Consider the following 25265-nt stretch of genomic DNA (forward strand, 5'->3'; position numbering starts at 1 on the left):
AATAGTGGTCTGGACATCGGATGACGCCATCCCCAGTTTAGGGTTCCCATTTCGGTATTGATGCCTATTTGGTGTGGCCACGCATCTTGTTCGACAACGACAGAGGCAAAAGCTCGAATCAACCGACAACGAAGACGACGTCGACGATGGCAGCAGCAGCGTCGGTTTCAGCCGACCCACAAACGTCGCTTGCAGTGGCACCACGGTCGAGTTCATCTCATCTCAACAAACCCGCACGCCAGCTTGTTCCTGCCTTCCTACAGAAGCTATACGAGTACAGCTTCTATCTCATCTCCTATGCAACTTCGTGAACTCATCTGCTATGATTAGGATGGTAAACGATCCAGCAGACCACGATCTAATACGGTGGTCTGACACGGGCGACTCTTTTTTCGGTACGTCCTCCCTGTCAACCTCGTTATCTTGGCGCTTTTCGTATACGCGATGACCACCACATTCAGTCCTTGACCAAGAACGCTTCTCGAGTGAAGTGCTCGGGCGCTGGTTCAAGCACAAAAACTTCAGTTCCTTTGTACGCCAGCTTAACATGTACGGCTTTCACAAGATCCCCCATCTCCAACAAGGCGTGCTTCGCTCCGAGAATGAGACCGAGTTTTGGAACTTTGAACACCCCCATTTCATTCGCGGGCAACCCGACATGCTTTGTCTCATTCAGCGTAAGAAACAAGCACAGTCGGCGATGAACGCCAGCGAAGATAGCAACGCACATGCGACTTCGAGCAGGGATAGTGCTGGGGGTACTGTTGGTCTTTCTCAGAATCAACTCCTCGATATCAATTCCATCGTCAATGGTATTCAGGCCATCAAGCGTCACCAAGCTGCCATCTCAGCTGACCTCAACGAACTCAAGACCTCTAATCAGCATTTGTGGCAGGAAGCCATGATTACTCGTGAACGACACAAGAAGCACCAAGATACCATCAACCGTATTGTCAAATTCTTGGCTGGCGTATTCGGTCATGCGGGACAGATGCGCAAGAACGATGGTGGACATGGGGGAACGCATGCTGTTGTTCCAAGGAAACCCCAGAGATTGATGATCGGAGACGGTAAGAATGGAAAGGGGGGTGTTGAGATCAGTGATGTATCTGAAGATGAAGGCCGTCCTACTCAGTCACCGTCTATGAGTACGTACACCAATGCGCGTGTATATGCGCGTTCAGTCTGACATTTTGTGCCTTAGGTCTCTTTGGGTCCATGGACACGCCGAAAACTGCTCCCTCAGAGTCTTTCGCATCCCCTAGATTCGCTTCCATTGAACCGTCTGTGAATGACGCACCCACTCCCACTGATTCAAGATCCCAACCCAGGCCTCAGCAACTACAAACTCACGACAGTCTCCATACTTCCAGCAACGTGCTTCCGAGCTCCAACTCCCTTACGACCGCTGCCCAGCAACAAACTCCGCAAAACAACAATGATGCCATAGTCCAAGCTGCATTGACTCAAGTCCTCAACTCACCATCCCAAATGCAGAAACTCCTTCTCGCACTTCAGAACCAATCCATCCCAAATGATATGTTCCCGCACCAGCTCAGCCCGCAGAACCAGCAACAGCTGATCGGACCATACGACGGTCTCCACTTTGGTAACGGCGTCAACGCAGGCATGGACATGCATACCGACAATCATTCGTGTACTCCTTCCTTCGAAGTAACTGCACCCACCGATGTCCCTTCGCCTTTTACACTTTCACTTCTGGGAGGTGCCTCAGACGCCGATCAACTCGTGCCATTCGAAAAGCACGAAGAACGTCTTCAAAAGACGTATCGCACCACAGATGAGATTAGCAGTGACGTAGACGAACTCCAGTCCAACATCAACTCGTTCATTCAAACGCTCGGAATCGACCCTACCTCGCTCGACGTCACGAATCCTAACCATGCGGACGGAGTGAGCGGCAACCCTCCCGACAGAGGAGGTGGCGATGGTAGCGCCTTAGGTGGCAATGACAGCGCAGTGGGAGGAAATACTACTGGTGACATTGACATGTTTGCTGCTCCGGACTTCGATTTTGACGCGTTCCTGATGGACATGCCCCGCACGAACGACGAGGATACGGATTTTGATCGTCTGGCTGAACGTTTAGATCCATCTGTCGCAGCTGCAGCAACAGCGAGGGAACCCCAGTCAAAAATAGCCGGAGCTTCTTCTGAGCAGCTACATGCATTTTTGGATGAAGTAGCCTCTCAAGATGGCGGTGATATCGTGGCCATACCCCCTTCGATCCGCATGCCTGTTGCCGTTCCCCCTCACCAAAACCCCAACCGTACCTCTATACACCACTCGCCTTTGCAAATCCAAGCTTCTCCCCCAGCACCGAATGCGAATATCGGTGGTCCCGCTACCGGTCCACCGGGGGCGGGCGGTCGTGGTCGGAAACGCAAATCCGAGGCTGCGGATGCCGGAGATGTGTATGACGTTGTGCCCGCACAACCGACGGCGGTGAATGGTCCCACGTCTGCAGGAACTAACAAAACAAAACGGAAGAGGTGAATTTGGCTTTGACGAGGGGAATACCGAGTGTGAGGCTGAGTGGGGTATGCAAGCAGATCGACGCATGTACGAGTGAGAGGGGAAAAAACTTGGAAGAAAATGAAAGGTTGGGTTCAGCTGGACGAGTGGTCGGTAGATTCGGTGGAGAAGGAGAGTGAGGGAATCAGAATGGTGCGTGTTGGTCCTGTTCCGACCCATCTGGTCTGGCCATGCCGCATCAAGCTCTCAAGATCTCAAGTTTCACCTGCCAATCACCAAACACAAATATGTCGAGTTATGGTATGCATGTAGTGTTATTTTACAGCTTTCCCCTGTCTTATGTAGTACTGTAGTGATTCCTCTTTTTTGGCGACGCCCGCTTTCTCACATTGTATTGTACCGAACACACGCAACGGTTCAAATTGGCAGCTGCATGAAAGTGTACTGAAGTTACGGAGACGTCCTTCGCAGGGGATTCGTGACAGCTCGGCGTTGACGTCTTTATTTTGAAGCTGATCGAAGTCCTACTCATCGCAGAATTCAACAACTATACCACCCCCGAGCTTCACGCTTCAGCGCGATTGAGGAACAAATGAACCCAACTGGAACAGGCATTTATCGCTAACGTTATGTAGCAAAACTGGTATATATATATCCAAGGTAAGGAACGTGCAGCAGAGTAGAAAAATTAGAGACAAGGTTAAAAGAGACAGGAAAACTGCAAGTAACAAAACAATCGAATAAGGAGAGGGAGAATAAAGAAGTAAAAAAGAACAACGGAAAAGAAATAAGGCATATACAGAGTGCATCAAACTCAATGCTGGGGTGGTGGACGCGGCGAGCGCGGGGAATTTGTCGCATCGTAGCCAAGCCCCACGTCAAATGGGGAAAAAGGACGGACATCAAGGTGTGGGTTCCGCATGGGAGATATCGGACGCATCGCCGGGATGCCTCGTAGAGCTTCCTCGACGCCGACACTATCGTAATATCGTCCACGTAAGTCTTCTTCTTGGGTTTCTTGAATGTATTCTACCGGGGGTCGGGGCATCAAGGGCGGTGGGGAGCCCCGTGATGCGCCGCCATTGGCGTAGGGATGATATGATGTAGACGTGTAGCTGCTGTTAATCAGCCCATGTCCGTTCGTACTGCTATTGTTATTCGACCCTCTCGCTTCCGCTTCGTACTTGGCTTTCAGCTGAGCTTTCTCTTCTGCTGCTGTCAGCGGTCTGGTTCCATTCACGATGGGGGGAACAGGCTGGGCACGCGTCCCATTAACACGTGGGGGAGGCGAAAGAGGGGGTTGATAACCTTCCGGTGACGATTGCTGCTGAGAAAGCGCAGCAGCGTCTTGCTCCGCGTACCGTCTGCGTAAAATCTCTTTCTCAGGCAGTTCGCTTTCCACCGAGGGGGGCGCAGCGTACGGCGGTACCGATGTTGGATAAGCCGGCGAGGAAGTCTGATTAGAGGTTGCCTGTCCTGGAGGAGGACTTCCAAGCGATCCAGCATCTAGTGCCTCGTAATGTCTTCTCATTCTTTCCTTCTCTGTCAGATACTCCTGTTGACGACTTCCAGAAGCGTCGAATGGAGGCGGCAATTCGTCTACGGGTCCAGCATGACTCGAGCTCGCTACCGGTCCGCAAGATGAAGATGAAGCACCTTGTGGGTACAGCGTGTCATACGATACCGGAGCAGGAGTGACGATACCCTCCTTGGAAGCATATTGTGTGTTCTGGCTTCGATCTACAGCAAGCTTGGCTTCGTGGTACCGCCTCAACGCCGCCTTTTCTTCCTCTGCAGTTGGGTACTGCGGCACATGACGCGTGCTCGACACTGTCGTGGTCTGTTGTGGCCCGGGCGACGTGCGTGCGTTACGTAAGTTTGAATTAGATGGTTTGGAGTTCATCGAGGATAGCGCAGATTGGTAGAGCACTGCTCCCGCTGACATTGTTACACTGGGACTTGCTGCAGCAGTATGCATCCCGCCATTCGCTCCACGCGAGGGCGAATTAGCACGCGGAAGACCGTTGGCTTCAGAGCTTGTACGACTGTGGAGAGATGGCGAGTACGTTCCAAGGGCCTGCGTTCGTTTGGCAATTGCCTGTGCTTGATCGTATAGCCGCATCTTCTCTTCCTCGGCCGTCGGCCAAGACGTCGCGGACTTCTTTGGCGTCACGTTCGTAGAAGTGGGCTGGAGGGACTATCAAATCGCATCAGTCAAACAATGCGTGACTTAATAAAAGCTGGGCCGCACTCACGTCATCCTGCGATTGTGCTCCGTTCGCCATGGCAGCAGCAGCTCCCTGCACTTTCTGAACTCTGGCCACGGCACTCTCGTACAATTGCGTCTTTTCATCTTCTGCAGTCGGCCATTGACCGCGCGGTCCCGACGACGGCCTCGGCCCCGGCCTACTACCACTAACGCTGCTACTAGTACCGCCCCCGCCCGACGAGTCCAGGTTCATGTTCTCAGCCGCAAGTGCCTCTGCCTCTCTTTCGCTATAATTCGTAATGGTGAGCCGGTTCTGATGATGCCCCGCTTGGCTACCCGTCGCACTCGGCCGACGTCTATGCTGAGGAGCCCCAACGGAGCCCGTGAACGAAGGTCGAGTTGTAATATCGGCACCCGCGGTCAAGTTTGCGACGTCCTCCTCAATACGAGCCATTCCAGACTGCTGACCGGCGCCGTTACCAACGCCAAACCCGGGATGGTCAACAGTCGTGTTTGATCCTCTACGGCCATACATCAACCCCCCTAGTTCATCGACCTCGAGTTGGGCATCACGCCGTACATTTCCGTTGTGTCCAATAGGCGCGGAACTGTATTGGACGTGTTGACGAGGTGGGAGGAGAGAGCCGCGTCCGGCTGTCCCTCCTGCTGGAGCCGACGAGAAAGTGTGATCCTGCACCCCTGAGAAACCACTAGATAGGTTGTGGTGTGGCGTAGTCGACGTGATCGGAACGGTGGGTGCCGTACTAGATGGGGAGGTCATGCAAAGGCTAGGCGCAGGGCCGATGCGTCTATGTCGAACACAACGTGAGTCCATGAGCATAATCAGCGATAGAGGATGGACTAACCTGATAGCCTCTTCTGACACATTCCTATAACCAATCGGTGGGTCAACTCGAAGCAACGGCCGAGCCATAGAGAACCACTCACCTAGGCCAATTCGACACGATGACCGGTAACTCCATCGCCACGCTCTGCGATGCTCCTCCGGTCCATGCCCGAACAATGATGACATATGTAATATCAATATGCCTCGCTGCGTTCAACGACGTCGTGGTATGCGTATTAGGAATCAAACACCCCAACTCGGCTTTATGTTGTGACCCATTATGTATTGTCGCGCTCAACGGAACTTTCTGCTCGCCAATAGTCGTAACACGAACTTGCGGACCAGTTCGTTTGTTCGCGCCACCGCCACTAGCCCCTGATGCATGTGGACCCGCCCTGAACACCGTCGTCTCTCTCAGGGTGAACTCGAATCCGCGTAGTATGACCGGTTGCACAGTTTCGGGTCGGAGGATGGCTGTGATGGAGACGCGATCGCCGGGACCATAGCACGTCTGCCTACGTTCGACAGTAAGACGGACGCCGTCTTGGAGTACCGAACGGGATTCAGCTTGGGAGTAGACTGGCCATGTAGAATGCAGTTCGTGCTTGTCGATGATAATCGTCGCTGCTTGTGAGACGACTGTAGTCTTGCGGCGGCGGAAGAAGCCCCTGAGGGTGAGATCAATTCGAGTGTTTTTACGTAGGCGATGTGAGCACACACTTTTTACCAAGAGTGCATGCAGTCGCCACGAGCTCATATCGAATGCCGGCTGGAGAAAAAACATAGGGTCAGCCGCAGCATACACGCAGACCAGGTAATGTAGAGTGTCGCTTACCCCCTTTTTCGAGTGCAATACTTGGTGGTATCGACTCAGGTATCCGAATCAAGAACGGGAAATCTTGCTGTCAAATGAAAAGGATGCGTGTGTCAGTACTTCACCAGTTCAACCAGCAGCCCAAGCGCAGAATCGGATATTTGGGCAGTCCATGGGTGTGGCTCAGTAATCCGCACCCTAACGTAAACCGGACAAGGCGAATCGCCGATCTAACCTCAAACGCCGCAGTACAACGAATGCCTGTACGGCGGGAGGAAAACACGAAGGAAGGGGTTGGCAAACGAGAAGACTCACAGATTGCAGCATGCTGTACTCTTCACTAGATTGCCAGAGGATGATTGGGCTGGAGCCGATATGATCGTAATAGGAGTTGGCTTGACCACCACCTGGGAGTGTCTCTATCTTCTTGAGTTCGACTTTTACCCATTTTGCTTTGGCTCCCTGCGGTCCGACACGAACTTCGACGGCCTGATTGAGGACGGGATTCAAGGAGTAGCGGAAAGGAGGTAAGTCGCGAAGAGGTAGTCATGGTTCAAATTATGCCATAAAAGTACCCAATCGAAACATCGGATGAGCATGGTATTCAGTTCAAGGACGAAAGCGGGAACGTACACCTTTGACGGCGGCCTGTGGGCGATCTCGAGCGCCCGGTGGTATTCCGGGATAACCTACATATTGTCACAAAAACATCAATCAGACCAAGCCAATCTCGAGGCTGCGTTGCACCAATGAACTTGAAACGTACCCACTACAAAGTCGACGTTGGGAGGGGGTTGGAGGGCACTGGAGTACAGAGATGGTCGGTCGGGCAAATGGGTCGAGTCGATGAACTTACATCCTAACGTTGGACATGACGGGTTAGCGATACGTTTCGTTAGTTCACGGTGGTTTGCAGTCAGTCGGTGGGTCAACACTTGGATAGAACGCGAATTAAGAGGGACCGCAAGTGAAGGAAGTGAGAATTGAGAGCAGCTACTATTCCGACCGACTCTAAGAATGTGGGCACCGCGTGGTTAAACTTTAGGTTTCGATGAGCCAATGAACGTTCATTACCGGGCACGATAGTTTGAGAGAGAGGAGGCGAGGCAACCTACCAGCAGCAAGTCGACAACACGAGCTCACCAACTGGCACTCATGGACGAGTTGGAAGAGGGAAAAAGTTGGACTCGGGCGCTCTCATCAAAGCACAGCCCTGCCAGATGGCATGGCTCGAATTGCTCCCAGGTCATCAGTGGAGCAGTCGCCGTGCCTTGCCGCCATCACAAGATTCATAAATTTGGTGTCACTCAAACTTAGCTCATATCTGTCTAATATGCCAGGCATCACTCCCATTAAGGTCGATTAGACCAGCACCGCACCCCTCCGCAAGCACTCGATGATAAAATACGAAGATAACACATCTATTCCATGAGCTTGAGTCAAGCTACGTCATCCAAACAAGAGGTCGTGCCATCGAGAGCACCTCATGGAACCCCGTCACGATATCGCCGTGGACGAAGCCAACTTTGTAGGATGTACAGAGTGCAGATGTTGACTATCTCGAGGTCATTTGTTGAGTAGGTTTACACCATACATAATATGGCTTCGGCCCTATGTAGCTCAGGTCCAGCTCGTCTTGAGCCCATCATCACCTCAAACTTATGTCCGCTACCTTGAGGAGTCGACACCGAATCCAGGCAGTCATCCAAGCTTGACGGTGGGTCGAGCCGCGACAACGACCATGACAGTGAGTCCTACTAGACGTGTGAATGGGTTGAATAAAATAAAATTCGATCAGCGAGCAGAACGACGGACAACCCGGGGTGCGGCTGAGAAGCTTCGTCATCTTGCTCCACCTCACGTTTTGATTACATCGCAGCGGAAGATTCTGCGAGTACTTTTTGGCAAGGTCCACTCTGGTCCACTGGTGTGCGACCGGACCTGCTGACTAGGTAATTAGCTTGGCGCTTGATGGCGGCAGCGCAGCATCATCCATCGGGCGGTTACTACAATGGTCTAACTCTCGTGCATTTTGATTTCATTACTGTCGTCCGTGCAATGACGTCCATGAATGGGCGAACCTGTTTGCCAAACGAGCTCTCTCGAATTTCCAATCGTATAGGGGAACTAACTCGAACTCCGAGTCAGCCATACAATATTGAGGGGAAAATGGCATCGTATCGTTTCCCCCTCTGTGTCCTTGATAGGACTCACCGTTAGCTCGAATATCTCATTCCGCAACTTACACTACATGCATCACTGTCTCCAGATCGACGAAATCATTCGCCATATTTTCTCCTTTGTTGACAACGCCCGACTACGTTTACTAGCTCAGACTTGTCGCAATTTCAATGAACCAGCGACGGATCTCCTCTGGCGAACGTTCTATGGTATTGATTCCCTTTACCCATTGCTGTCATGTGTCGGTGAAGTAGTTGATGATGCAACCAAGAAAACAACTGTGAGTGTATACGCTGAGCCCGTCTTGATATCAAGCTGACAAATATGTAACAGCAAACCATCATTCGTCCCTTGAGTGACGTGGACTGGAGGGTTATCGAGCGATATACCCGCAAAGCGCGAAGCCTTTACATCAGTTCGAGTGGTCTTCCAGTTGACGCAAAAGTCGTACAGTCTCTCGCGGATTCCCCATCTCCTGATTTACTTTTCCCTAATTTACAAGTGCTCTCGATCAATTTGGAGGGGGCTACTTGCAACTCACGGGTTACAGATACTGTTATGGCATTCGCTCAACTTCTCTCCAGACGCAATATTTCCCGCCTTTATTTAAACTTCGAGGGTCATCAAACCACCCACTTTAAATTGGTTCTGCGCTCACCATCCCACCCGTTCATCGAGGTTGCGGGGTTAAGTGTCACCCGTGCCTCCTCATTATTACCTTGGTTGGACCCTAAACAGTTTGTCAGCTGTGCTGTCAGCTGTTGGGAGGAACTTTTGGAACACGGTCTTGAGGTTTGGAACGAGGTTGAAAAGCTCGGGGTACGGACATCTACATGTCCAAACCATCCCTTCCTGGAACGGAGTCTAATTTCACATCGGCTCTTACCAAAGTTGAATACGTTCATTTTACACGAGTCTGCGCCAACTGCTCTGAAAATTATGTCCAGCACGTGCCTGGACCGGCTCACTTCTCTTTCCATCTCTATGCCACAACATTCATGGGACGATGAAAGCTACTCGCAGGAACTGAAAGAGATTCTCGTGCTCATCCCATCGAAGTATCCCTTATTGGAATCGTTGCAGATAATGTCCACTGTCGTGCCACTAAATTCATCGGCATTCGTTCTTGAACAGTCCACCATAGAACCTTGTCTCTGTCTGAAGCATCTCCGAACCCTCGCGATTCAAACTTACTATCATATCGATCTATCGGACTGCTTCATCGAGAAGATGGGTCAAGCTTGGCCACGCCTCGAACACCTCCACCTGCGCAGATCAAACAGCAAGGCGACTCCAACACGTCTCACTTCGCTTGGAGTCGCGAATTTCATCGGCTGCAGTCCGAGGCTTCGGACATTCTCACTCTCCGTTAACTTTGCATTGGGTATGTGTCTACGCCCCGCAGAGAGCACTGTAATTCGAGGGTCAAACGTATGGCTCGCTGATTTCTGCGGCTCATACATCTCTACAAAAGCGCCTGTCGCTGAATATCTCTCGAATCTTCTCCCGCACTTGACATATCTTGGTGTTCCAGCGGGACGTAAGGCCCGCACTAGAGCGTGGCGTAAGGTGGCAAAGAGGCATCGAAATCAGCCCTTGGCAGAGGTAGTCAATACTCGGATACGCAGGGTACTGACTGGCCATGAGGAGGCCAGTGACGGAATGGGCTATTGAGGTAGTCGAGGACAATTTCGTCGTCACTCTATTTGTGTGCATTTACTGTAGTACTTTACAGAATTTAGCATATGTCACTAGGTACCATCTACACATTCGCTTGATATTCAGTTACTGACCGCAAGAGAAGGCAGCATGTTGCATCGAGGCACGGAACTGGTGAACTTAGTTACATAAATGATAAGTTGGCTAGAATACGTTTCTTCCACGAGGCGGCGCAAACCTGGTACTTAGCTAGTGCTTGTGTCTGCCAACTGTGAGCGGTCCTCTTAGAATCATTCACTCCTGAAGAATAATCCCCACGAAGGAGATACATAGTCTACAACTCGGTGCAACACTAGCAACGGGCGGCCAAATGGCAATCCCATCAAACGGGAATGTAATGTAATGAGGGCTCAAAAGCGACGAAAAGAGGGAAACACCACCATGTACATCCTACTTCAAAACTTGAACTTCTCCCCCTTCTTCGTCTCCCTGTCCCTATCCATCTTCTGCTTCTTCTTTGCCATCTCCTTGGCAACCATGTCCGAAAAATCTTCTTTCGAGCCAGGAACACCGGCCGATCCCCTTGCGTGCTGCTCGTACTTACGTTTCAAATCTTCCGTAGACATTCCTTCCAACTCGGATGCGTCCAACGAAACGTCCACTCCATTCTTGCGCTATTCACCAGGAGGCAACAATCATCATCAGTTGCACCCTCCAGAAATGAACGAGTCAGCCGACCTTTGTACCACGGTCTTCTCCTAGTACAGGTATAGCTGCCTGCCCACCCGTAACAGCGGCGACATCGTACCCCCTCTCGCTCCCCATGAGTCCACGCACGTTCGTCTGCTTCTCCGGCACGACATGATACAACGACCTCGGACCACTCGTGCTCTCCGCGGTCTCCCGCGTCGTCGTCTTTCGCAGCTCCAAAAAGTCTGGCGTCTCTAGTCCACCTGCAACAGTCGAGACGACACTCGTAAGTCCAGAGGGCGTCGCCAATCCAGAAGGAGTCTGCAACCCGTCCGTGGCAGCGGGTTCGGCGGCTTCCTCTTCTTCCACTTCCTCCTCCGAGGACTCTTCCTCTTCCTCCTCTTCCTCTATGAAGGGCATTAGGTTGTGTCATGGGAGGGGAAAAGCGCATACGTACCTTCCTCTGGCTCCAGCTCACCCCACGGTGTCTTCTCGACTGGTTCTCCGGCCTACGTAAAGAACTATCAGTACACAGACACGAAACACAACAAAGCACCACCTACGTTTGTGTCTGTTACTTTAGGCAACACACCGAAGACATCACCATATAATGGTCGGTTGTACTCGTCCAGCGGGGGCTTACCCCATCCACCAGGGTGGAAGCCCCACTGCGCACTGATCAGAAAACAGAGGGTAAATCATATTTTGTCTTCGGAGAAGCACGATGACAGTCACATACCCTTCTGGTATGGGTGCATTCAGACCTGGAATCCGCAGAGTGGGGTAGCTAGGCGGAGGTCCGAAACGCTGCATGCTAATTAGCCAAGGTGGCGGTGCCAAAGGGGGGATCGACAGGGCTTCCACTAGTTCAGGGGAAAGCTCGCCAGGTCTTTTATGCTTGAGGGACGTTTCGAACTCTTTTCCTTCATAGTACCTACATAGCAGTGGCGAGAAATCCCGTCAGAATACAGATGGCATCCATGGACAATCTTACACACTCACATCTCCCCGAACCCTGTGACAACCGGCTTGGTCATATGTTTGAAAAACGCATCATGCAGCTTCTGATAGTCGATGTCCATCTTCCCCATTTTCGGCTGAACCCTCTCTCTCGTCTTTGCTTTCAGCGACATATTTGCCTCCTTTTCCTTGATCGCGTCTCTCATCGTTGCGATGCCCGTGTCCGCAATATACGAGGGCAACTGAAAGGGAGGCTTCTCGATACCACGTTTCCCCTGCAAGTAATCACGTTTGGCACTCCAATGGGCAGGAACAGGCACTGTGTTACGGTATGTCTTGAGGTGGAGAAGTAGCCTGGGATCGGCAGCAGTGGGGTCGGTCCATTCGACGGCTTCTGGCTTGGACACCAGCTGTTTGAGCTCGGCAATCGTCAGTCGTGCCATCTTTCGCCGCTTGCTCTTGGAAAGGGGTTTGGCTTTGGCTTCTGCATCTGACCCTTCGTCGGAGGCCATGTCGTCGTCAGAGTAGATAACTTCGCCTTTGGATGGTTGGGTGTCTTTTTCCTGAATCCGTTACGTTGCAGGAAATGACAACATTCAATACGACGAGCGCCGAAACGGAGAATGGACGCACTTGAACCTCAGACACAACCTGGAATTTAGCAAAAATGTCGGAGAAGATTTCAAGTGTCGGATCCTGCACGTCCAACTGCTCGACAATATACTCAACATTGTCTTCGTCGTCGTGCGCCTGTTCGCGTTTCGCCTGGACAACACCGGTTGCCTTTTATTTCGGTGAGCACGCGAATGCAGATTATGAAGATAGTGTTAGTCTCCGCGATCGCAACCAAGGAAGAGGATGACGCACAGAAGTCGTCTCCGCAGCAGTAGCAGCAGCTTTCTTCTGCTTGGCCTTTAGCCGACGAAGCTGGTTTTTGGATTTAATGGCCTTTCCATTCGTGGTAGAGGTTGCATTTATACCGTTGACTGTTGCTGTGGGCATGACGCTCGTTCTCTTTTCGCTAACTTTGCCTGCCTGTCTCAGTCGCCGCTGGTCTCCTGCTTGTTGGGGTGGGGTCGAGTCTGCGTCGGCTACGATATGAAAGAGAGTTGCGACCGTCCGAGGTGGTAGAGTATTATGTAATCCGAGTCACAAGTCCGTCACATTATCGCTCATACCAACGATATGCATGAAGTCCCTGCTCTTCCGGATATGCTGTTCATCACGAACAGCATGTCCAGAAGAGCAGGCACTTAAAAAACCATTAATCCTCCGGTCTCATTGTTTATATACAGCCAGAAAGGAAACGCAGCGACGGCAGTACAAGCAGGGGCAACAGACTCCCGAGGTAGCAAACCAGATCCCCGAGGCGGCGACGCAATGCCCCAGCTGGTGACGCAGAAGTTGGTTTTGGATTCGGATTCGGACAAGTTCGAGCTAGAGGCGTTTAAGGCGGAGGAGGAATGCCGCCTAGCAGAGGCTAGATTCCAACCGTGGCGGGCAAGTTTCCAAGAAACTCGTGAATCGACAATGACGGCTTCCTGCGAAACCGCCGCTGAGGCTAAGAGAGTGAATGTTGATTTCATTCAACCGCTACCTTATTTTACCCATCTCAGATGTCTCTTGCAACGCAGAGGCGTGGAGTACATGAATCGAGGTGAGTTACTTGGATACCTTTCGTTATCCTGTGCTTAATGTAGCCCCTAATTAGCACCAATTTTTCGAGCAATCCGTTGCCATCCTCATCACGGTTGTTGTTGCAATCGCGGTGTACATTGGCGGGAACATGGTGGTGTTGGTTGTTGGGCAATCTTATCCGAGTTCGTACTTAGCGGGATCCCATCTTCTTACTAGATAGCCCTCGATGTTTCAGTGCCATATATATTCAATCCATAGTAGCTTGTTTCCCGAGGAATAGCATCAGAGGTACATTACAACGGTTTTAAGAATCCTTCTCGGGTTCCAACAGGGTGAAGTGTCATGTAGTGCGAGCTTAGCCTAGGTAATTGGTGCCTGCCCAGTGCCTGGTGCTCGCTTCATCTGTCCCTGTCAAGTCCTACGTCTCCCGCTGGAGTCACTTGCCCATTGGTGGTGATTATGATGATTATCGTATTTGAAGTATACATAGGACAGCACCTACGTATTGGTTCTTAAGGCTCATTTGACTGCTCGCACTTCGGTCGTGGCTCTGAAATAAAAAATTTTCACCAAGGACTCATTCCAACCAGCCTATCGAATGCTCAACGAAGCCAATGCCCTCTTCGTTTCCTCGCGCACATTTTTGGCAGGCGTGCACTTGCAATAAATACCCATGATCCCGCTCGTTGGGCGCGTCTCGCGGCCAAAGGCGGCATCAGAGAATGCACCGCTGTTGTACGCCGTGCAGGAACGGGTGCGGGCTTGGTTTTCTAAAGGTGAACTTCTTCCTATGTGTGATCCGAGCTCGTTGGTGGGTCCAACCCAGGGAGGGAGGGGATTGCGAGCCGCGGTTTTGGTATTGGATCCTGCGCTCACCGTCTCGTTATGCAGTTGGGAACAACGCAAAGAAGGTGCGGCGCAATTTTGTTATGGCTAATTACATTCTCAACTTCAGCCAGGTCTCGTTGGTGCTTGCTCCACACGCCGTGATTGTGCTGAACCGTTTGTATTATTTGAAGGTGCGTGTGGGGTGTGCATCGGCCATGCCATTCCTTTCTTCCATTGGGTATAGTGCTGACCGGTACCAGTCAACCTGGGACTTCCCCAGAACGTACTAGAGCCCTTCTCATCCACGCGGGATAAGCAAGAGAAGATCGAAAGTCTTACCCACGACAGGCTGTGTGCATAGGAGGACGATCATGTGAGGCTCTTTTTTCCCCCTCCCCCTACATCCTGGGGCGTCGGTGTGGTTTTCTGATGAAGGGTTTAATGGAACAATATGATCACATTCTTCGAGATGCTTCGCTTTGAGACGCCGTGCATACCTTGGAAACAAGAGATCCGGCGGCGCGATCACGTTCGTGTTGCCGATACATACTTTCGCTCATGACACGTTCATGTGGAATGTATACCCGATCGTAGTCATCGACGAAACAGACACCACTCGCGACCGAACCCGTCATGCTTCAACTCTCGTTCTCCAAATTCTCCCAGTGGCTCTTCACGAAAGATACGGTCTCATCCCCGCGTATGAAAAGAAGGGAAGGCGAGATATGACGCGGGGAGTGTGTTATTGGGGAGGACACGTTAGACTAATAGTCGTAATAGCTATAACATAGGGACTAGTACAAACACCCGTCAACAAGGACGCGCGTCCTACAAACTCGAAAGTCAGCTGCGCCTGCAGAGGAACGCCGTCCCCAATCATGGTCGCCTCCACCAGCGAACAAGTAAGTGCCATATGGTCGTGGTTCTTCAATGAACTGACGACTTTGGTTTACAGTTAACAGCTCTGGCTAACACGACCGTAGGCGAGTGCCACTAGCTCGCACTCATTTGACACCCCAGATCCTGAACTGCTTCTTAGTCGTCCACCCTCTCGTTCTGCTCTCCGTGACAGACCATCATGCCCGGTCCGTGTCACGTACGTCCTCAAAACGCGTCGTTGGTGTTCTATTGGGACAAGACAACGGCAAAACTGTCAACGTCGCCAATTCATTCGCGATCCCGTTTGAAGAGGACGAGAAGGATAGCAAGACGTGGTTTTTGGATCATAATTACATAGAGGGCATGTATGATATGTTTAGGAAAGTTAACGGTGTGTCTTCCCTGCCTTTTTTCCCGTTATTTCCCTCAATTCTCCATGTGGTGTGTGCCACACTTGATCAGCCCGAGAACGGATGATTGGCTGGTATCATACGGGCCCAAAACTTCGGGCTTCGGACCAGGAAATCAACGACCTGTTCAAACGGTTCATCGCCAAACCGATCATGGTTATTATCGACGTGCGACCAGACACTGTTGGCATCCCCACAGATGCATACTATGCGGTGGAAGAGATCAAAGACGTAAGGTCTTCAGTGTAGATGTCATCTATTTTCATCATGTCTGAGACGTGGTGAAACGATTTTGCCAGGACGGTACGGAGACACGGAAAACGTTTTTGCACGTCCCTTCAGCCATCGAGGCAGAAGAAGCCGAAGAAATCGGAGTCGAACATCTTTTGCGGGATATTAAGGATTCGACGACGACGACGCTCGCAACGCGCGTAAGCGAACAGCTTGCGTCCTTACAAGGGCTACAATCACGACTGCGAGACATCCACACCTACCTCCTGGACGTGGCCGAGGGCAAGTTACCCGTGAACCATCAAATCATATACCATCTCCAAGATGCGCTGAATTTGTTGCCTGACCTTAGCGATGCGACGCTGACGCAGAGCTTCACGTCAAGCACGAACGATGAGTTGTTGGTGGTGTATTTGAGCAGTCTATTGAGGGCGGTGATTGCGTTGCATGCGTTGGTGGACAATAAGGCGACAATAGGGCGCGCTGAGTTGGAAGACAGCGTGGATGACAAGGAGAAGCGGACTGTGAAGGCAGAGAACTCCAACTCGAAGGAGTTGGGTAAATGAGCTATTTAGTATTAGTATTAGTGTGTACAGTCTGGCACGTGATCACCACGTGTCCGAGATTGCCTTTGATTATGGCATCCGACTCCCTCTTTTTCCTGCTACATACCCCCTTGACCTCCAACTACCACCATCTCATACAAGGTATGTGTTCCGTCCTTTATTTCTTTGGGCTCCTCTTGCACGAATCACGGCCGACTCGTGCAGGAGGACTTTTGAGTGTGCATGATTCGGGCGCCCCCTAATGAAAATTTCCCCGCAGGTCACATCTTGTTGAAAAAGAAAAATGTCTGCTCTGCGAGGATGTTTCAACTGTGGAGGCTGTGCGTGGTGATTTCGTGTTGTTCGCTCTACCTTTCCTCGGCACTTCTTTGTCTACCTGACGAGAGGGGGTCGCTTCCGGCGACTTAGGCGCCATTCGTCTACTCCTTTCTTGTCCTCCTTCGTTTCAATCATTTTCCGCGTGTGGTAGGGCGCTGACGTGGACCGTTGTGTTCATCTTCTTTGCTTTTCATATATTACCGATGACGCATATGTGATCACGTTCTCGACCACTCGCTCCAATCGCAATGCAATATATTGACGTTGCTCACGCGCCTTTTATTGTGACCTCTCTCCCACACCCACATCCTGACGCAAACCACCACGCAAAACGATCAACCATTTCTTTAAAATGGAACTCAACCATCAGTCGGCCATCAAGCTGCGAACTGTCCCAAGGCTGGCACGCCTACATGGTAATGTTTAATCGTCACGTGATGTGTTAGAGACGGTGCTCATCTGGTGCTTGTGGTGTATCAGCTACAACTGTAAGCTGCTTTTCCTGATGTTGGAGGTTGGATGGGTGTCTGACGTATCATCCGTCGTTCGACACTACTTGTCATGTAGGCGGCATGGAAGGTCATGTCTCTCGTGATTGCTCCATGGAAGCAAAGGTGAAGTCATGCTACAAATGTGGTCTGGAAGGTCATATTGTACGCCGCGTAACCTTTCTCTTTTGGCTGTTGATTGGGCTCATATTGTGGAAAGTCCCGTGATTGCACTCAAAACAATAGTGGCTACGGCGCCGGGTTCGGATCCTCTGGTACGGAATGCTACCGTTGCGGAAAGGTTGGGCATATTGCTCGTGCATGCCCTGAGGGTGCTGGCGGTAATGCTGGCTACGGTGGCGGAGGTTTCGGCGGTTTCGGCGGCGGCGGCAAGACTTGGTAATGTGTCGCTCCTGAGTGTGGAGGGTGCGGAATGTTAATACGTGTCTTGGCAGCTACTCTTGCGGCGGCGTAGGTCATCTGTCTCGGGACTGTGTGCAGGGGTCCAAGTGCTATAACTGCTCTGGAATGGTAAGTTGGTCTGTGTAGATGGCAGACACTCTGCTGAGGGTGTGTGTCCCACTAGGGTCACATTAGCCGCGATTGCCCTCAGCCTCAGAGGCGTGCTTGCTACACTTGTGGTTCGGAGGGGTAAGTGAGGTGCCGTAGTTTGCTTGTGCCAGGTGGTTAACGTTGCGTTTAGACATATCTCACGCGACTGCACTGGACCTGCTGCTCCTGTGGACGGAGCTTGAGCAAGATGATATGATATCCTTGTATTGCTAAACTGCTGCTTCATCTGTCACATTATCTTCATGTCGTCTTCCTTTTTTCTTTTTTTCTTTCTTTCTTTCTTTCTTTCTCGATGCTTCCACCTTGCAAAAGTGTTCCTTGGTGTCTCTCCGGACTATGTACTGAGAGTGTAGTGGCTAACATGCTTGACACGGTACATTTGTGAAGTTCGCGTGAATACCCAGTGCAACCCGGTGGCAGCCGATCAACACCCCCGGGCATGTCGTTGTGTGCTTTTCCCACGCCTTGCCCCGCTAATATCCGTTGAGCCATTTTCTTTTCTCTGCCAACACGGTTCAGTATTCCTTTGCTTTCCACCATGCAAGCCATCTGCCTGGCCCGCTCGCGCGTTGCATTGCGTCGTCTCACCACCGCAGCACACGCGCCTGTTTCGCCGACAGCTGCACCCGCACAGTCCGTCATCCCGCTCTCGAACATGGAGGCGCAGTGGGAGCAAATGTCCAAGAGCGATCAGGCCCTCGTACACCGACAACTCGAGGAGTTGCAGAAGAAAGATTGGAAACAGCTGTCGATCGATGAAAAGAAAGCTGGTGCGTAGGTTCGCCTCACGCTTGAGCGTCTCTTTTTTCGCGTTCGTTGTTCTTACAGTGTCATTTTTCATGTTTTCCGGTCTTGAATGAACGTTGGGTTTGAACGTGTCCGTGTCGTGATATCACTGGATTCTTTTCCATCACTTCGCTCGAGAATAGCCTATTACGTCGCTTTCGGACCTCATGGACCTCGAGCTCCGGTTTCCCCTCCGGGTCAAGGGCTTAAAATCTTCTTCGCAACTTCGGGTCTCATCGGTGTCGCAGCAATGACGTATTTCGCGATCAGGTCATTTGGTACGTCTTTTTTTTCTCACTGTGCCTTCCAACTCCCTCCTTCCCGGATGTTTGACGGACTGATTCTTCGTTCTGTGTTTTGGTATAAAAATTATAAACAGCTCCACCACCACCCAAGACTCTCAACCGCGAATGGGAAGAAGCATCCAACGAACGTGCACGCGAAGCAAAACTCAACCCCATCACAGGTACGCCAGAGTCCCCCCGACTCCTCCACTTGCTCTGGCGTCACGCTGACGGCCCCTCTCCCGCCCTCATCTTCAGGTATATCGTCAGAAGGGTACTCTGGGAAAGGTTTTGTTACGAACAAGTAAAAGCGTGTCGTTTGGTAGATCCAACGTGTCCTTTTCTTCCCCACTTATTGACATCATTCCCTTTATCTTCTATTTTACTTGGTTCGTCGTCGCTCCTCACTGTGTTGAGGAAGTGAGATTACCGGATAAAAGGTGAGCCTTTTGTGTGAGGTCCGTTGCTATCTACCGGATCACGGACATGTAGGGTACGCCGGTACGAAGTTGTGCCGCCCTTGTGTTTTGATGGACAATATACTGTAATGGATGAAACGCCAGGAGATCAAGTATTATTTGCCTGCCTTCTTCGCTTCCAAATGCTGTTATAGTAGTTTTCGCAACTGTTCTCTCTGCGTACGTGGTTTTTCTATCTGAGAGATTCAGCAAAGTGCTCTGTCCCTGTGGATGCTGAGGGACAGAGTAAGCCCCGATATTCGAAGCCATACATAGCTTTTACGGTCGAAGGAAGCAAAATTTTGACCTCAAACTTGTCAGTCGCAACGTTCCGTGCCTCTATTTCCTGTATTTCCATCAGGTCTTTCTACTTACATTGACCCCTTGCTTTCTTTGCTTCCTTTCCTTAACAGCTTCCCTTGGCATGTTGAGGCTGTCAGCCTCGTTAGAGTGAGTGTGGTGAGACGAAGCTTGTCACACCTTCGGTTGACTACACTACCACCTCGAGCGAACCCAAACCAGTGTACTACTGGGCTCCGGGGATCCTAAAGTCATTTATTGCTGAGTTGCTGAATTGAACCCGCAATACTGTCCAGGCGAGATGCCTTCAATCAGGTCCACACCTGTCCGCACCGATCTAGTGGGCAAGGGACAGGCAGCATATGAGACCACGTCTCAACTACGTATGCGGTCTAGTCCATGAAAAGGGGTGGGAGAACAACCAATACGTGGAACGGAACAGAAGCGGGCCGACGTGTGTACGCATAACCATCACAACCACATCAGTAATATGGCGGACAGCCCATTGCGGTGATGACGACCCCTAGGTCAATACGCTAGGTCGCGGAGGGGGGGGGGCGCGGAAATGAATGTTCAATAAATTTGATGTGGGCGAAAAGCGAAGCACTTCGCAATCCACAAGGATGACATCGGTGTCACCATGGTATAACAATAGCCATCACTGGAACGCTAGGTTGTCATCAGCATTAAGGACGACGTGTGAATGCTGAAACAAATGAATTGGAAGGAATAATCGCTTAACTAGCGGCCAGACCTGAACGCATGGTGCTTCTTTGCTGGGAAAGCACCAGTCACGAAAGAGACCATTGAACCAGTAGTGCATAGGAAATGACTTGACCATCGCGGTGCTGCCGCGAGAGTTCCCTCGCCCACCCATTAACTTAACCTAGCCTTAGCTTTGAATGGCACGAGAGACGCGGTAGTGTACAAGGGTCGCGCAGATTTGAACGCAGTTTGTACCTCACCGACCTCAAACGCAAGTGGTTCCATCGACGACTCAGGCAACTCTATTTCCACATTTGAGGGACAATATCAGAATGAATATCGAAGCTACGAAAGATGGGTTTAGACTGCCGGCTTGCCAAGACCCTTATCCGCGTCAGGGTTCAGGTATACCTGGAGGACGTGCTGAACAAACTGTAAAACATACGTAGGCCGTATGCATTTCGCACCTGTGTACCACCCACACCGTTCTCCCACTTCTGGTATCGTAGGGCGGTGACGCCTCTCTTCTCAGCAGCGACACGCTCCGTCTCTTTCAATGACTGGCGAACGGCTCGTGCAGTGATTTGGGCGTACTTATTGTACCTGGAAGGAAAAAAAAAAGCATAAGACGGTGAATCAGTCGCCCAAAACAACGATAGCGATAGCATACGTGAAAAAGTTTCGCCAGGTTGCACTGCTCATCGTGGTCAAATGTTGCGAGTTAAACACACACCTCAACTATCAGCGACTTTTTCCCGGGAATGTCCGCTGCGACCCCCGTGAAGACGGGTCGACCCAGGTTGTGACGCAATGACCTCTTCCATTCCCCACTTGCAACGGTTGTACTGGGTCCACGATGTCGGGTGTAACGTGGCACTATGTTCTCAAATTCATAATAACAGGTTGACCATTGGGCTTGCTCAGCCTTGACCACCGTTCGACTGACGCGCGTTCTCAGGGGATGCGGCGGTGGGCAAGTCTTCACTGCTCGTCCGTCTCACGGACCAACGCTTTCTCTCCAACCCGGACCCAACTGTGAGTGATATTCGTCATTATATTCATATGATTTCTTCTACCACACGTGTTTCGACACTGACTCTGCTCCATTTGCGATTCATCTAGCTAGGAGTGGAATTTGGAGCAAAGTTAATTGAGATACCCGAAGAGGGCAAGATCATCAAACTGCAGTGTTCGTCTCCCACTTTCACGCACATGCCGCGTTTCCTACAGCCTGGCCACTGACGTGTAGTACATGCCATGCGCTTTTCCCACTCCTAAATTGACATTGCTTATCTCGCGCGTCTCTGCTTCGTGACACGATCAGGCTGGGACACTGCTGGAACGGAGTCCTTCAGATCCATCACGCGTTCGTACTATCGTGGCGCCGCGGGTTGTCTGTTGGTGTACGATGTGACCAACCGTGCAAGTGCGTATCTCTCGTGGAATATTTGCTCCATCCGCCCCCCCCCCCCCCCCCTTTTTTTTTTCCCGGAAATGCATTTTCACCTGCTGACGACAAGCTTCTTCGAAACACAGGTTTTCTCGACGCACGGTCGTGGCTAGCCGACGTGCGAGAACATGCAGACCCACACCTGACTTGTATTCTTGTGGGGAATAAAGTGGATCTGTGCGACGGCGGGACCGAGGAAAGTGCCAACCATAAACGCAGGGAGGTTCCGACGGCGGAGGCTGAGCGGTGGGCAAAGGAAGAAGGATTACTATTTGTAGAGGCAAGCGCTAAATCGGGTCGGAACGTAGACTGGGCATTTGAACAAGCAGCGCGTGATATCCTGGACAAGATAAAACGGGGCGTGTTTGACGATAATAGGGTAGGTTGTCTTGATTCTACCTGTCGAGGCGCTGACGCAATTACCGCTTCTCCGCAATTCGCGCCGTTACTGTAACACGGTTCATTTTACCCACCCTCCAGTCACCCGGAGTGAAGCTTTCGAAGCCTTCCGACGGCAATACAGGGATAGGTAAGGGTGGCACGAGGAAACAAGGATGCTGCTCGTGAGGATCATATCGCCGCACATATTATATTCATCATTATACATAGCAAGACCTTGTACGATAGAGTGGACGACGGACTAGGAATAGTTATGGTTATTGCTATTGCCGCATAGCTGCGCAGCATTATTACGAGTGCAGTAAACCCCCTATAGCATAAATATGGATCGTGAGGGGTATAAAGTGGAGGATACATGTACAGGATAATTGTCACTTTGGTCCGAAAGCAAATATCGTTATAGTGCCCGAATGAAACCTCGTGTCTGTCTGCGTGTCCGACGGGTAGGGAAGAGGAAATCATCTGACTGCCACCCATTGCAGGTGGCACAAATGACCTGGCCTTTTTACTGTCACTGCTTCATAAACATCGGTCATAAGAGATTCATAACATCTGTGGCGCCATCTGCTGTATGAGTGTGCGTGTCCATGGGTGCATGGTATGGTAGGTGTGATGTGCGTGGGGTAGTGACCCTGAGTCTTCTCATAGTCGCTGTAGCTTGTCCGCGTACTCGCGAAGCTGCTGTACGAACCCGAAATTGGGCTCTGCAGATCGTCTCTTCAACTTGACATATTGGATAGCCCGCTCAGTGGTGTATCCATACTCGGCAATAAGGTACGCGCAGACAACCGACGTGCTACGGCTGACGCCTTCCACGCAGTGAACGAGCACGCGCGCATTAGGATCTCGTAATGCATCGCGGATAAATTTCGTCGTCCCAGGTAACTTGTCCACGAGTTCAGCAAAGGGAAGGTCCTCCAAGTTGCACTGAACGTGTTGAAGGTGGATGTTACGCGGGACGGCAACGTGGCCACACATGGCGGAGAGGACGTGAGTGACTCCCAGCGAAGCGAGCGAGGCAGAGTTTTCTGCGAAAGCGAGGTCGGAGACAAACAATCGAGGGAGGATTTCAGAAGCGCTGGGTGGGCGGAGAGCATAAGGTGTCTCTCGGGAAACAGGGGAGGCTGCGGGCCAAGTGGCGGCGGTCATGGGAGTAGATGTGGATGGTGTGACGGAGTGATTTGCAGGATGGGTGGTAGATATACTGAGCCTTCCTCGACGTGTCTGGGAGATGTAGTATGTGAGCAAGCGTGTATCCATTGTGAAGAAGAAGAAAGTGGCGACGATGATGATATTTAAGAGAAATACGAAGATGGATCGAAGGAAACGGATGAAAAAAATGTGATGGAAGGGCGATGAGGGATCCATCCAAAACACAAACTCACCATGACGACTTTTTGACGGGATATGATATGGAGCTGTCAAGGGCAATATGCCTGAACTTAAAGGTTCGTGGCTTGGTAGGTAACGAGGTGTTGGTGCGAGAGTGGGAGTGATGCCACGGGTGCACGATTTGGCTATCGAGATGAACAGACATGCAGGGGGCCCCTGCTTTTTTGTATATGAAGAAGCTTGGGCCGCCTAGGCCAAACCGCTGACGTTGAGGTCAAGGCGAGGCTGGACTGTATTTTGGGCTGTTCTGCGCTGCGGAAGCGAAGCGTTGGAGGGGCAAGGCGATGAAAGGGGGGAATATATCCGCCTTGAACCGGCAACGGGACCCTTTTTGTCGCTGGACTAGGCGGGCGGTAATCTGACGAGATCCTTTTGAAGGGAAAAAAAATACACGGCACCTCGTAACCTGTGAAATCGATAACAGCGAGGGTACAGCCTCGACGAGAGCCGGTTAAGACTCGACTCCGTTGGGACGGCACTTCCATGAGGCTATGCTGCAACACTGGAATTGAGCTTATGGAGCTCCCAGGCGCTCATTAGTGATACCACGTCCTTTTCATTTCTGCGTGAGGCCCTGTGAAGCCCAATCCGCAAGGGTGTGGCATGTATGAGAATGTCGTTCCACATGTCGCATCTCCACTTCCGCTTTCATGACGCAGTGTAAACGGACTACATATGCACGACACGCAAAGGAACGAGGTACTAGGAAAACGGTAATCTCCATACAGCTTGCCAGCTTGCTGAGAACACGACTATCACTTTTTACGGTACTGCAATCAAGAGAATTTCCAAAGACTGTGTTCCACGATGGCGACCACAATTATAGCGGTCGTACCGCGAATCTTGTGTCAAATAAATCTAAATGAGATCGCTAGAGATGTGTGCATATGGTTAGCTGACTGATAAGTTGCCGCGTAGTACGAACGATACTCACGCAACGTTAAGAGGCATCTCGTCAATCTGCGTGTTGTAGAATTCTGCGCCAGAGCGGATCTACCTCAGTACCTGCCGAATCAAGTTGTTGTATGAATGACGCTTACGTTCGATATCTCTCAGCATCCTGACGTCTTCGGTCGTGACAAAGTTGATGGCTACGCCTTTACGTCCGAACCGCCCACCGCGTCCAATGCGGTGGATGTAGTTCTCCCGGTTTGTCGGAAGGTCATAGTTGATTACGAGTGAAACTTGCTGGACATCAATTCCGCGAGCCAAAAGATCCGTAGTGATGAGGACACGAGATGAGCCAGACCGGAATTCCTTCATTAAAACCTCTCTCTGCTTTTGTTCCATGTCTCCGTGCTGTTCCGACGAAGGGGAAAGACAAATGGATTAATCACGAAAAACACTGCTCTGGACCATTACCCACCATGGCCGAGACCGTAAACTCTCGTAGATGCATCTTCTCGGTCAACCAGTCGACCTTCCGTCTCGTATTGCAAAAGATGACCGCCTGCGTAATCGTCACAGTCTCGTACAAATCGCAAAGCGTGTCCAATTTCCACTCCTCCTTTTCAACTGCGATGTAGAATTGTTTGATACCCTCAAGCGTCAGCTCATCTCTCTTGACGAGAATTCGAACGGGATCCCTCATAAATTTCTTCGTCACCTCCAAAACATCGGCCGGCATCGTCGCAGAAAGGAGGACTACTTGGGTGTCGCTCGGCAGCAACTGGAAAAGCTCGTATATCTGGTCCTTGAAACCAC

The 25265-nt window shown here is 51.2% G+C and overlaps 11 protein-coding genes across 11 annotated transcripts in view; 6 read left to right on the forward strand and 5 right to left on the reverse strand.

Annotated features, from left to right (window-relative positions):
- Positions 1-91: 91 nt before the first annotated feature.
- Positions 92-2643, forward strand: F5J12DRAFT_474887 (uncharacterized protein). Its single transcript, XM_051739603.1, has 4 exons — positions 92-274; positions 331-395; positions 462-1148; positions 1205-2643. Exons 1-4 carry the CDS (start codon positions 147-149, stop codon positions 2515-2517), a joined length of 2193 nt encoding a protein of 730 aa, XP_051595240.1. The 5' UTR covers positions 92-146; the 3' UTR covers positions 2518-2643.
- A 526-nt stretch (positions 2644-3169) lies between these two features.
- On the reverse strand, positions 3170-7340 carry F5J12DRAFT_474878 (uncharacterized protein). Its single transcript, XM_051739602.1, has 10 exons — positions 7223-7340; positions 7133-7170; positions 7000-7055; positions 6682-6855; positions 6388-6454; positions 6273-6321; positions 5654-6220; positions 5572-5595; positions 4752-5514; positions 3170-4693 (listed from the first exon to the last, which is right to left on the reverse strand). The coding sequence occupies exons 1-10, from the start codon at positions 7237-7239 to the stop codon at positions 3311-3313; spliced, it is 3138 nt and encodes a 1045-aa protein (XP_051595241.1). The 5' UTR covers positions 7240-7340; the 3' UTR covers positions 3170-3310.
- A 1277-nt stretch (positions 7341-8617) lies between these two features.
- On the forward strand, positions 8618-10221 carry F5J12DRAFT_897681 (uncharacterized protein; the record flags this gene model as incomplete). Its single annotated transcript, XM_051748045.1, has 2 exons — positions 8618-8827; positions 8881-10221. 2 exons carry the CDS (start codon positions 8618-8620, stop codon positions 10219-10221), a joined length of 1551 nt encoding a protein of 516 aa, XP_051595242.1.
- Positions 10222-10394: 173 nt separating this feature from the next.
- F5J12DRAFT_862719 (uncharacterized protein) lies at positions 10395-12943 on the reverse strand. The gene is made up of 8 exons (XM_051746937.1): positions 12724-12943; positions 12490-12639; positions 11899-12419; positions 11636-11830; positions 11460-11571; positions 11354-11405; positions 10945-11303; positions 10395-10880 (listed from the first exon to the last, which is right to left on the reverse strand). Exons 1-8 carry the CDS (start codon positions 12856-12858, stop codon positions 10662-10664), a joined length of 1743 nt encoding a protein of 580 aa, XP_051595243.1. The 5' UTR covers positions 12859-12943; the 3' UTR covers positions 10395-10661.
- Positions 12944-15150: 2207 nt separating this feature from the next.
- Positions 15151-16506, forward strand: F5J12DRAFT_862728 (maintenance of mitochondrial structure and function-domain-containing protein). Its single transcript, XM_051746938.1, has 5 exons — positions 15151-15224; positions 15278-15305; positions 15362-15592; positions 15664-15842; positions 15911-16506. The coding sequence occupies exons 1-5, from the start codon at positions 15201-15203 to the stop codon at positions 16406-16408; spliced, it is 960 nt and encodes a 319-aa protein (XP_051595244.1). The 5' UTR covers positions 15151-15200; the 3' UTR covers positions 16409-16506.
- A 441-nt stretch (positions 16507-16947) lies between these two features.
- F5J12DRAFT_475168 (uncharacterized protein) lies at positions 16948-17797 on the forward strand. Its single transcript, XM_051739605.1, has 3 exons — positions 16948-17142; positions 17294-17379; positions 17435-17797. The coding sequence occupies exons 1-3, from the start codon at positions 17079-17081 to the stop codon at positions 17615-17617; spliced, it is 333 nt and encodes a 110-aa protein (XP_051595245.1). The 5' UTR covers positions 16948-17078; the 3' UTR covers positions 17618-17797.
- Positions 17798-18234: 437 nt separating this feature from the next.
- On the forward strand, positions 18235-19296 carry F5J12DRAFT_475060 (COX4, subunit IV of cytochrome c oxidase). Its single transcript, XM_051739604.1, has 5 exons — positions 18235-18557; positions 18717-18851; positions 18953-19039; positions 19116-19179; positions 19279-19296. The coding sequence occupies exons 1-4, from the start codon at positions 18326-18328 to the stop codon at positions 19163-19165; spliced, it is 504 nt and encodes a 167-aa protein (XP_051595246.1). The 5' UTR covers positions 18235-18325; the 3' UTR covers positions 19166-19179; positions 19279-19296.
- A 1239-nt stretch (positions 19297-20535) lies between these two features.
- F5J12DRAFT_862745 (mitochondrial ATP synthase epsilon chain-domain-containing protein) lies at positions 20536-21033 on the reverse strand. Its single transcript, XM_051746939.1, has 3 exons — positions 20991-21033; positions 20788-20923; positions 20536-20731 (listed from the first exon to the last, which is right to left on the reverse strand). The coding sequence occupies exons 1-3, from the start codon at positions 21020-21022 to the stop codon at positions 20681-20683; spliced, it is 219 nt and encodes a 72-aa protein (XP_051595247.1). The 5' UTR covers positions 21023-21033; the 3' UTR covers positions 20536-20680.
- A 93-nt stretch (positions 21034-21126) lies between these two features.
- Positions 21127-22525, forward strand: F5J12DRAFT_475292 (P-loop containing nucleoside triphosphate hydrolase protein). Its single transcript, XM_051739606.1, has 6 exons — positions 21127-21222; positions 21279-21355; positions 21443-21509; positions 21645-21746; positions 21857-22149; positions 22251-22525. Exons 1-6 carry the CDS (start codon positions 21177-21179, stop codon positions 22335-22337), a joined length of 672 nt encoding a protein of 223 aa, XP_051595248.1. The 5' UTR covers positions 21127-21176; the 3' UTR covers positions 22338-22525.
- Positions 22526-22811: 286 nt separating this feature from the next.
- F5J12DRAFT_727650 (phosphotyrosine protein) lies at positions 22812-23318 on the reverse strand (the record flags this gene model as incomplete). Its single annotated transcript, XM_051741821.1, has 1 exon — positions 22812-23318. The coding sequence occupies one exon, from the start codon at positions 23316-23318 to the stop codon at positions 22812-22814; it is 507 nt and encodes a 168-aa protein (XP_051595249.1).
- Positions 23319-24102: 784 nt separating this feature from the next.
- The window catches only part of F5J12DRAFT_475345 (P-loop containing nucleoside triphosphate hydrolase protein), a 2075-nt gene continuing 912 nt past the window's right edge, over positions 24103-25265 (reverse strand). Inside the window, exons 4-7 of the mRNA XM_051739607.1 lie at positions 24928-25265; positions 24602-24860; positions 24496-24538; positions 24103-24432 (exon numbers count right to left, since the gene is read on the reverse strand). The exon at positions 24928-25265 is cut by the window's right edge and continues 413 nt beyond it. Of these exons, the coding sequence (XP_051595250.1) occupies positions 24420-24432; positions 24496-24538; positions 24602-24860; positions 24928-25265 (653 nt within the window). The 3' untranslated portion in view covers positions 24103-24419. The remainder of the gene's footprint in view (positions 24433-24495; positions 24539-24601; positions 24861-24927) is intronic.

This window comes from Pisolithus orientalis, assembly GCF_024613125.1.
Source record: "Pisolithus orientalis strain OTSU chromosome Unknown F5J12scaffold_58, whole genome shotgun sequence".
In the NCBI taxonomy this organism is placed as follows: domain Eukaryota; kingdom Fungi; phylum Basidiomycota; class Agaricomycetes; order Boletales; family Pisolithaceae; genus Pisolithus; species Pisolithus orientalis.

What these genes read in the sequence shown, in the direction of transcription:
- F5J12DRAFT_862728 (XM_051746938.1), top strand. Translation starts at nt 15,201, where the DNA reads ATGGTCGCCTCCACCAGCGAACAA. An exon ending in TCGCCTCCACCAGCGAACAA is followed by an intron (nt 15,225 to 15,277) that starts GTAAGTGCCATA and finishes TTTGGTTTACAG; the next exon opens with TTAACAGCTCTGGCTAACAC. An exon ending in CGGTGGAAGAGATCAAAGAC is followed by an intron (nt 15,843 to 15,910) that starts GTAAGGTCTTCA and finishes CGATTTTGCCAG; the next exon opens with GACGGTACGGAGACACGGAA.
- F5J12DRAFT_474887 (XM_051739603.1), top strand. Translation starts at nt 147, where the DNA reads ATGGCAGCAGCAGCGTCGGTTTCAGCCGACCCACAAACGTCGCTTGCA. An exon ending in CACGGGCGACTCTTTTTTCG is followed by an intron (nt 396 to 461) that starts GTACGTCCTCCC and finishes CACCACATTCAG; the next exon opens with TCCTTGACCAAGAACGCTTC. An exon ending in TACTCAGTCACCGTCTATGA is followed by an intron (nt 1,149 to 1,204) that starts GTACGTACACCA and finishes TTTGTGCCTTAG; the next exon opens with GTCTCTTTGGGTCCATGGAC.
- F5J12DRAFT_475060 (XM_051739604.1), top strand. Translation starts at nt 18,326, where the DNA reads ATGCAAGCCATCTGCCTGGCCCGCTCGCGCGTTGCATTGCGTCGTCTC. An exon ending in GATCGATGAAAAGAAAGCTG is followed by an intron (nt 18,558 to 18,716) that starts GTGCGTAGGTTC and finishes GCTCGAGAATAG; the next exon opens with CCTATTACGTCGCTTTCGGA. An exon ending in TTTCGCGATCAGGTCATTTG is followed by an intron (nt 18,852 to 18,952) that starts GTACGTCTTTTT and finishes AATTATAAACAG; the next exon opens with CTCCACCACCACCCAAGACT.
- F5J12DRAFT_474878 (XM_051739602.1), bottom strand. An exon ending in TATTGCACTCGAAAAAGGGG is followed by an intron (nt 6,322 to 6,387) that starts GTAAGCGACACT and finishes TTTTTTCTCCAG; the next exon opens with CCGGCATTCGATATGAGCTC. An exon ending in GAGCACAATCGCAGGATGAC is followed by an intron (nt 4,694 to 4,751) that starts GTGAGTGCGGCC and finishes GCGATTTGATAG; the next exon opens with TCCCTCCAGCCCACTTCTAC.
- F5J12DRAFT_475168 (XM_051739605.1), top strand. Translation starts at nt 17,079, where the DNA reads ATGGAACTCAACCATCAGTCGGCCATCAAGCTGCGAACTGTCCCAAGG. An exon ending in AAGGCTGGCACGCCTACATG is followed by an intron (nt 17,143 to 17,293) that starts GTAATGTTTAAT and finishes CTTGTCATGTAG; the next exon opens with GCGGCATGGAAGGTCATGTC. An exon ending in GTGGTCTGGAAGGTCATATT is followed by an intron (nt 17,380 to 17,434) that starts GTACGCCGCGTA and finishes TATTGTGGAAAG; the next exon opens with TCCCGTGATTGCACTCAAAA.
- F5J12DRAFT_862745 (XM_051746939.1), bottom strand. Translation starts at nt 21,022, where the DNA reads ATGAGCAGTGCAACCTGGCGAAACTTTTTCAC. An exon ending in ACCTGGCGAAACTTTTTCAC is followed by an intron (nt 20,924 to 20,990) that starts GTATGCTATCGC and finishes TTTTCCTTCCAG; the next exon opens with GTACAATAAGTACGCCCAAA. An exon ending in ACGGTGTGGGTGGTACACAG is followed by an intron (nt 20,732 to 20,787) that starts GTGCGAAATGCA and finishes CACGTCCTCCAG; the next exon opens with GTATACCTGAACCCTGACGC.
- F5J12DRAFT_475292 (XM_051739606.1), top strand. Translation starts at nt 21,177, where the DNA reads ATGTCGGGTGTAACGTGGCACTATGTTCTCAAATTCATAATAACAG. An exon ending in TCTCAAATTCATAATAACAG is followed by an intron (nt 21,223 to 21,278) that starts GTTGACCATTGG and finishes GCGCGTTCTCAG; the next exon opens with GGGATGCGGCGGTGGGCAAG. An exon ending in CAAGATCATCAAACTGCAGT is followed by an intron (nt 21,510 to 21,644) that starts GTTCGTCTCCCA and finishes TGACACGATCAG; the next exon opens with GCTGGGACACTGCTGGAACG.
- F5J12DRAFT_862719 (XM_051746937.1), bottom strand. Translation starts at nt 12,858, where the DNA reads ATGCCCACAGCAACAGTCAACGGTATAAATGCAACCTCTACCACGAAT. An exon ending in CTGCTGCGGAGACGACTTCT is followed by an intron (nt 12,640 to 12,723) that starts GTGCGTCATCCT and finishes CCGAAATAAAAG; the next exon opens with GCAACCGGTGTTGTCCAGGC. An exon ending in GTCACAGGGTTCGGGGAGAT is followed by an intron (nt 11,831 to 11,898) that starts GTGAGTGTGTAA and finishes ACTGCTATGTAG; the next exon opens with GTACTATGAAGGAAAAGAGT.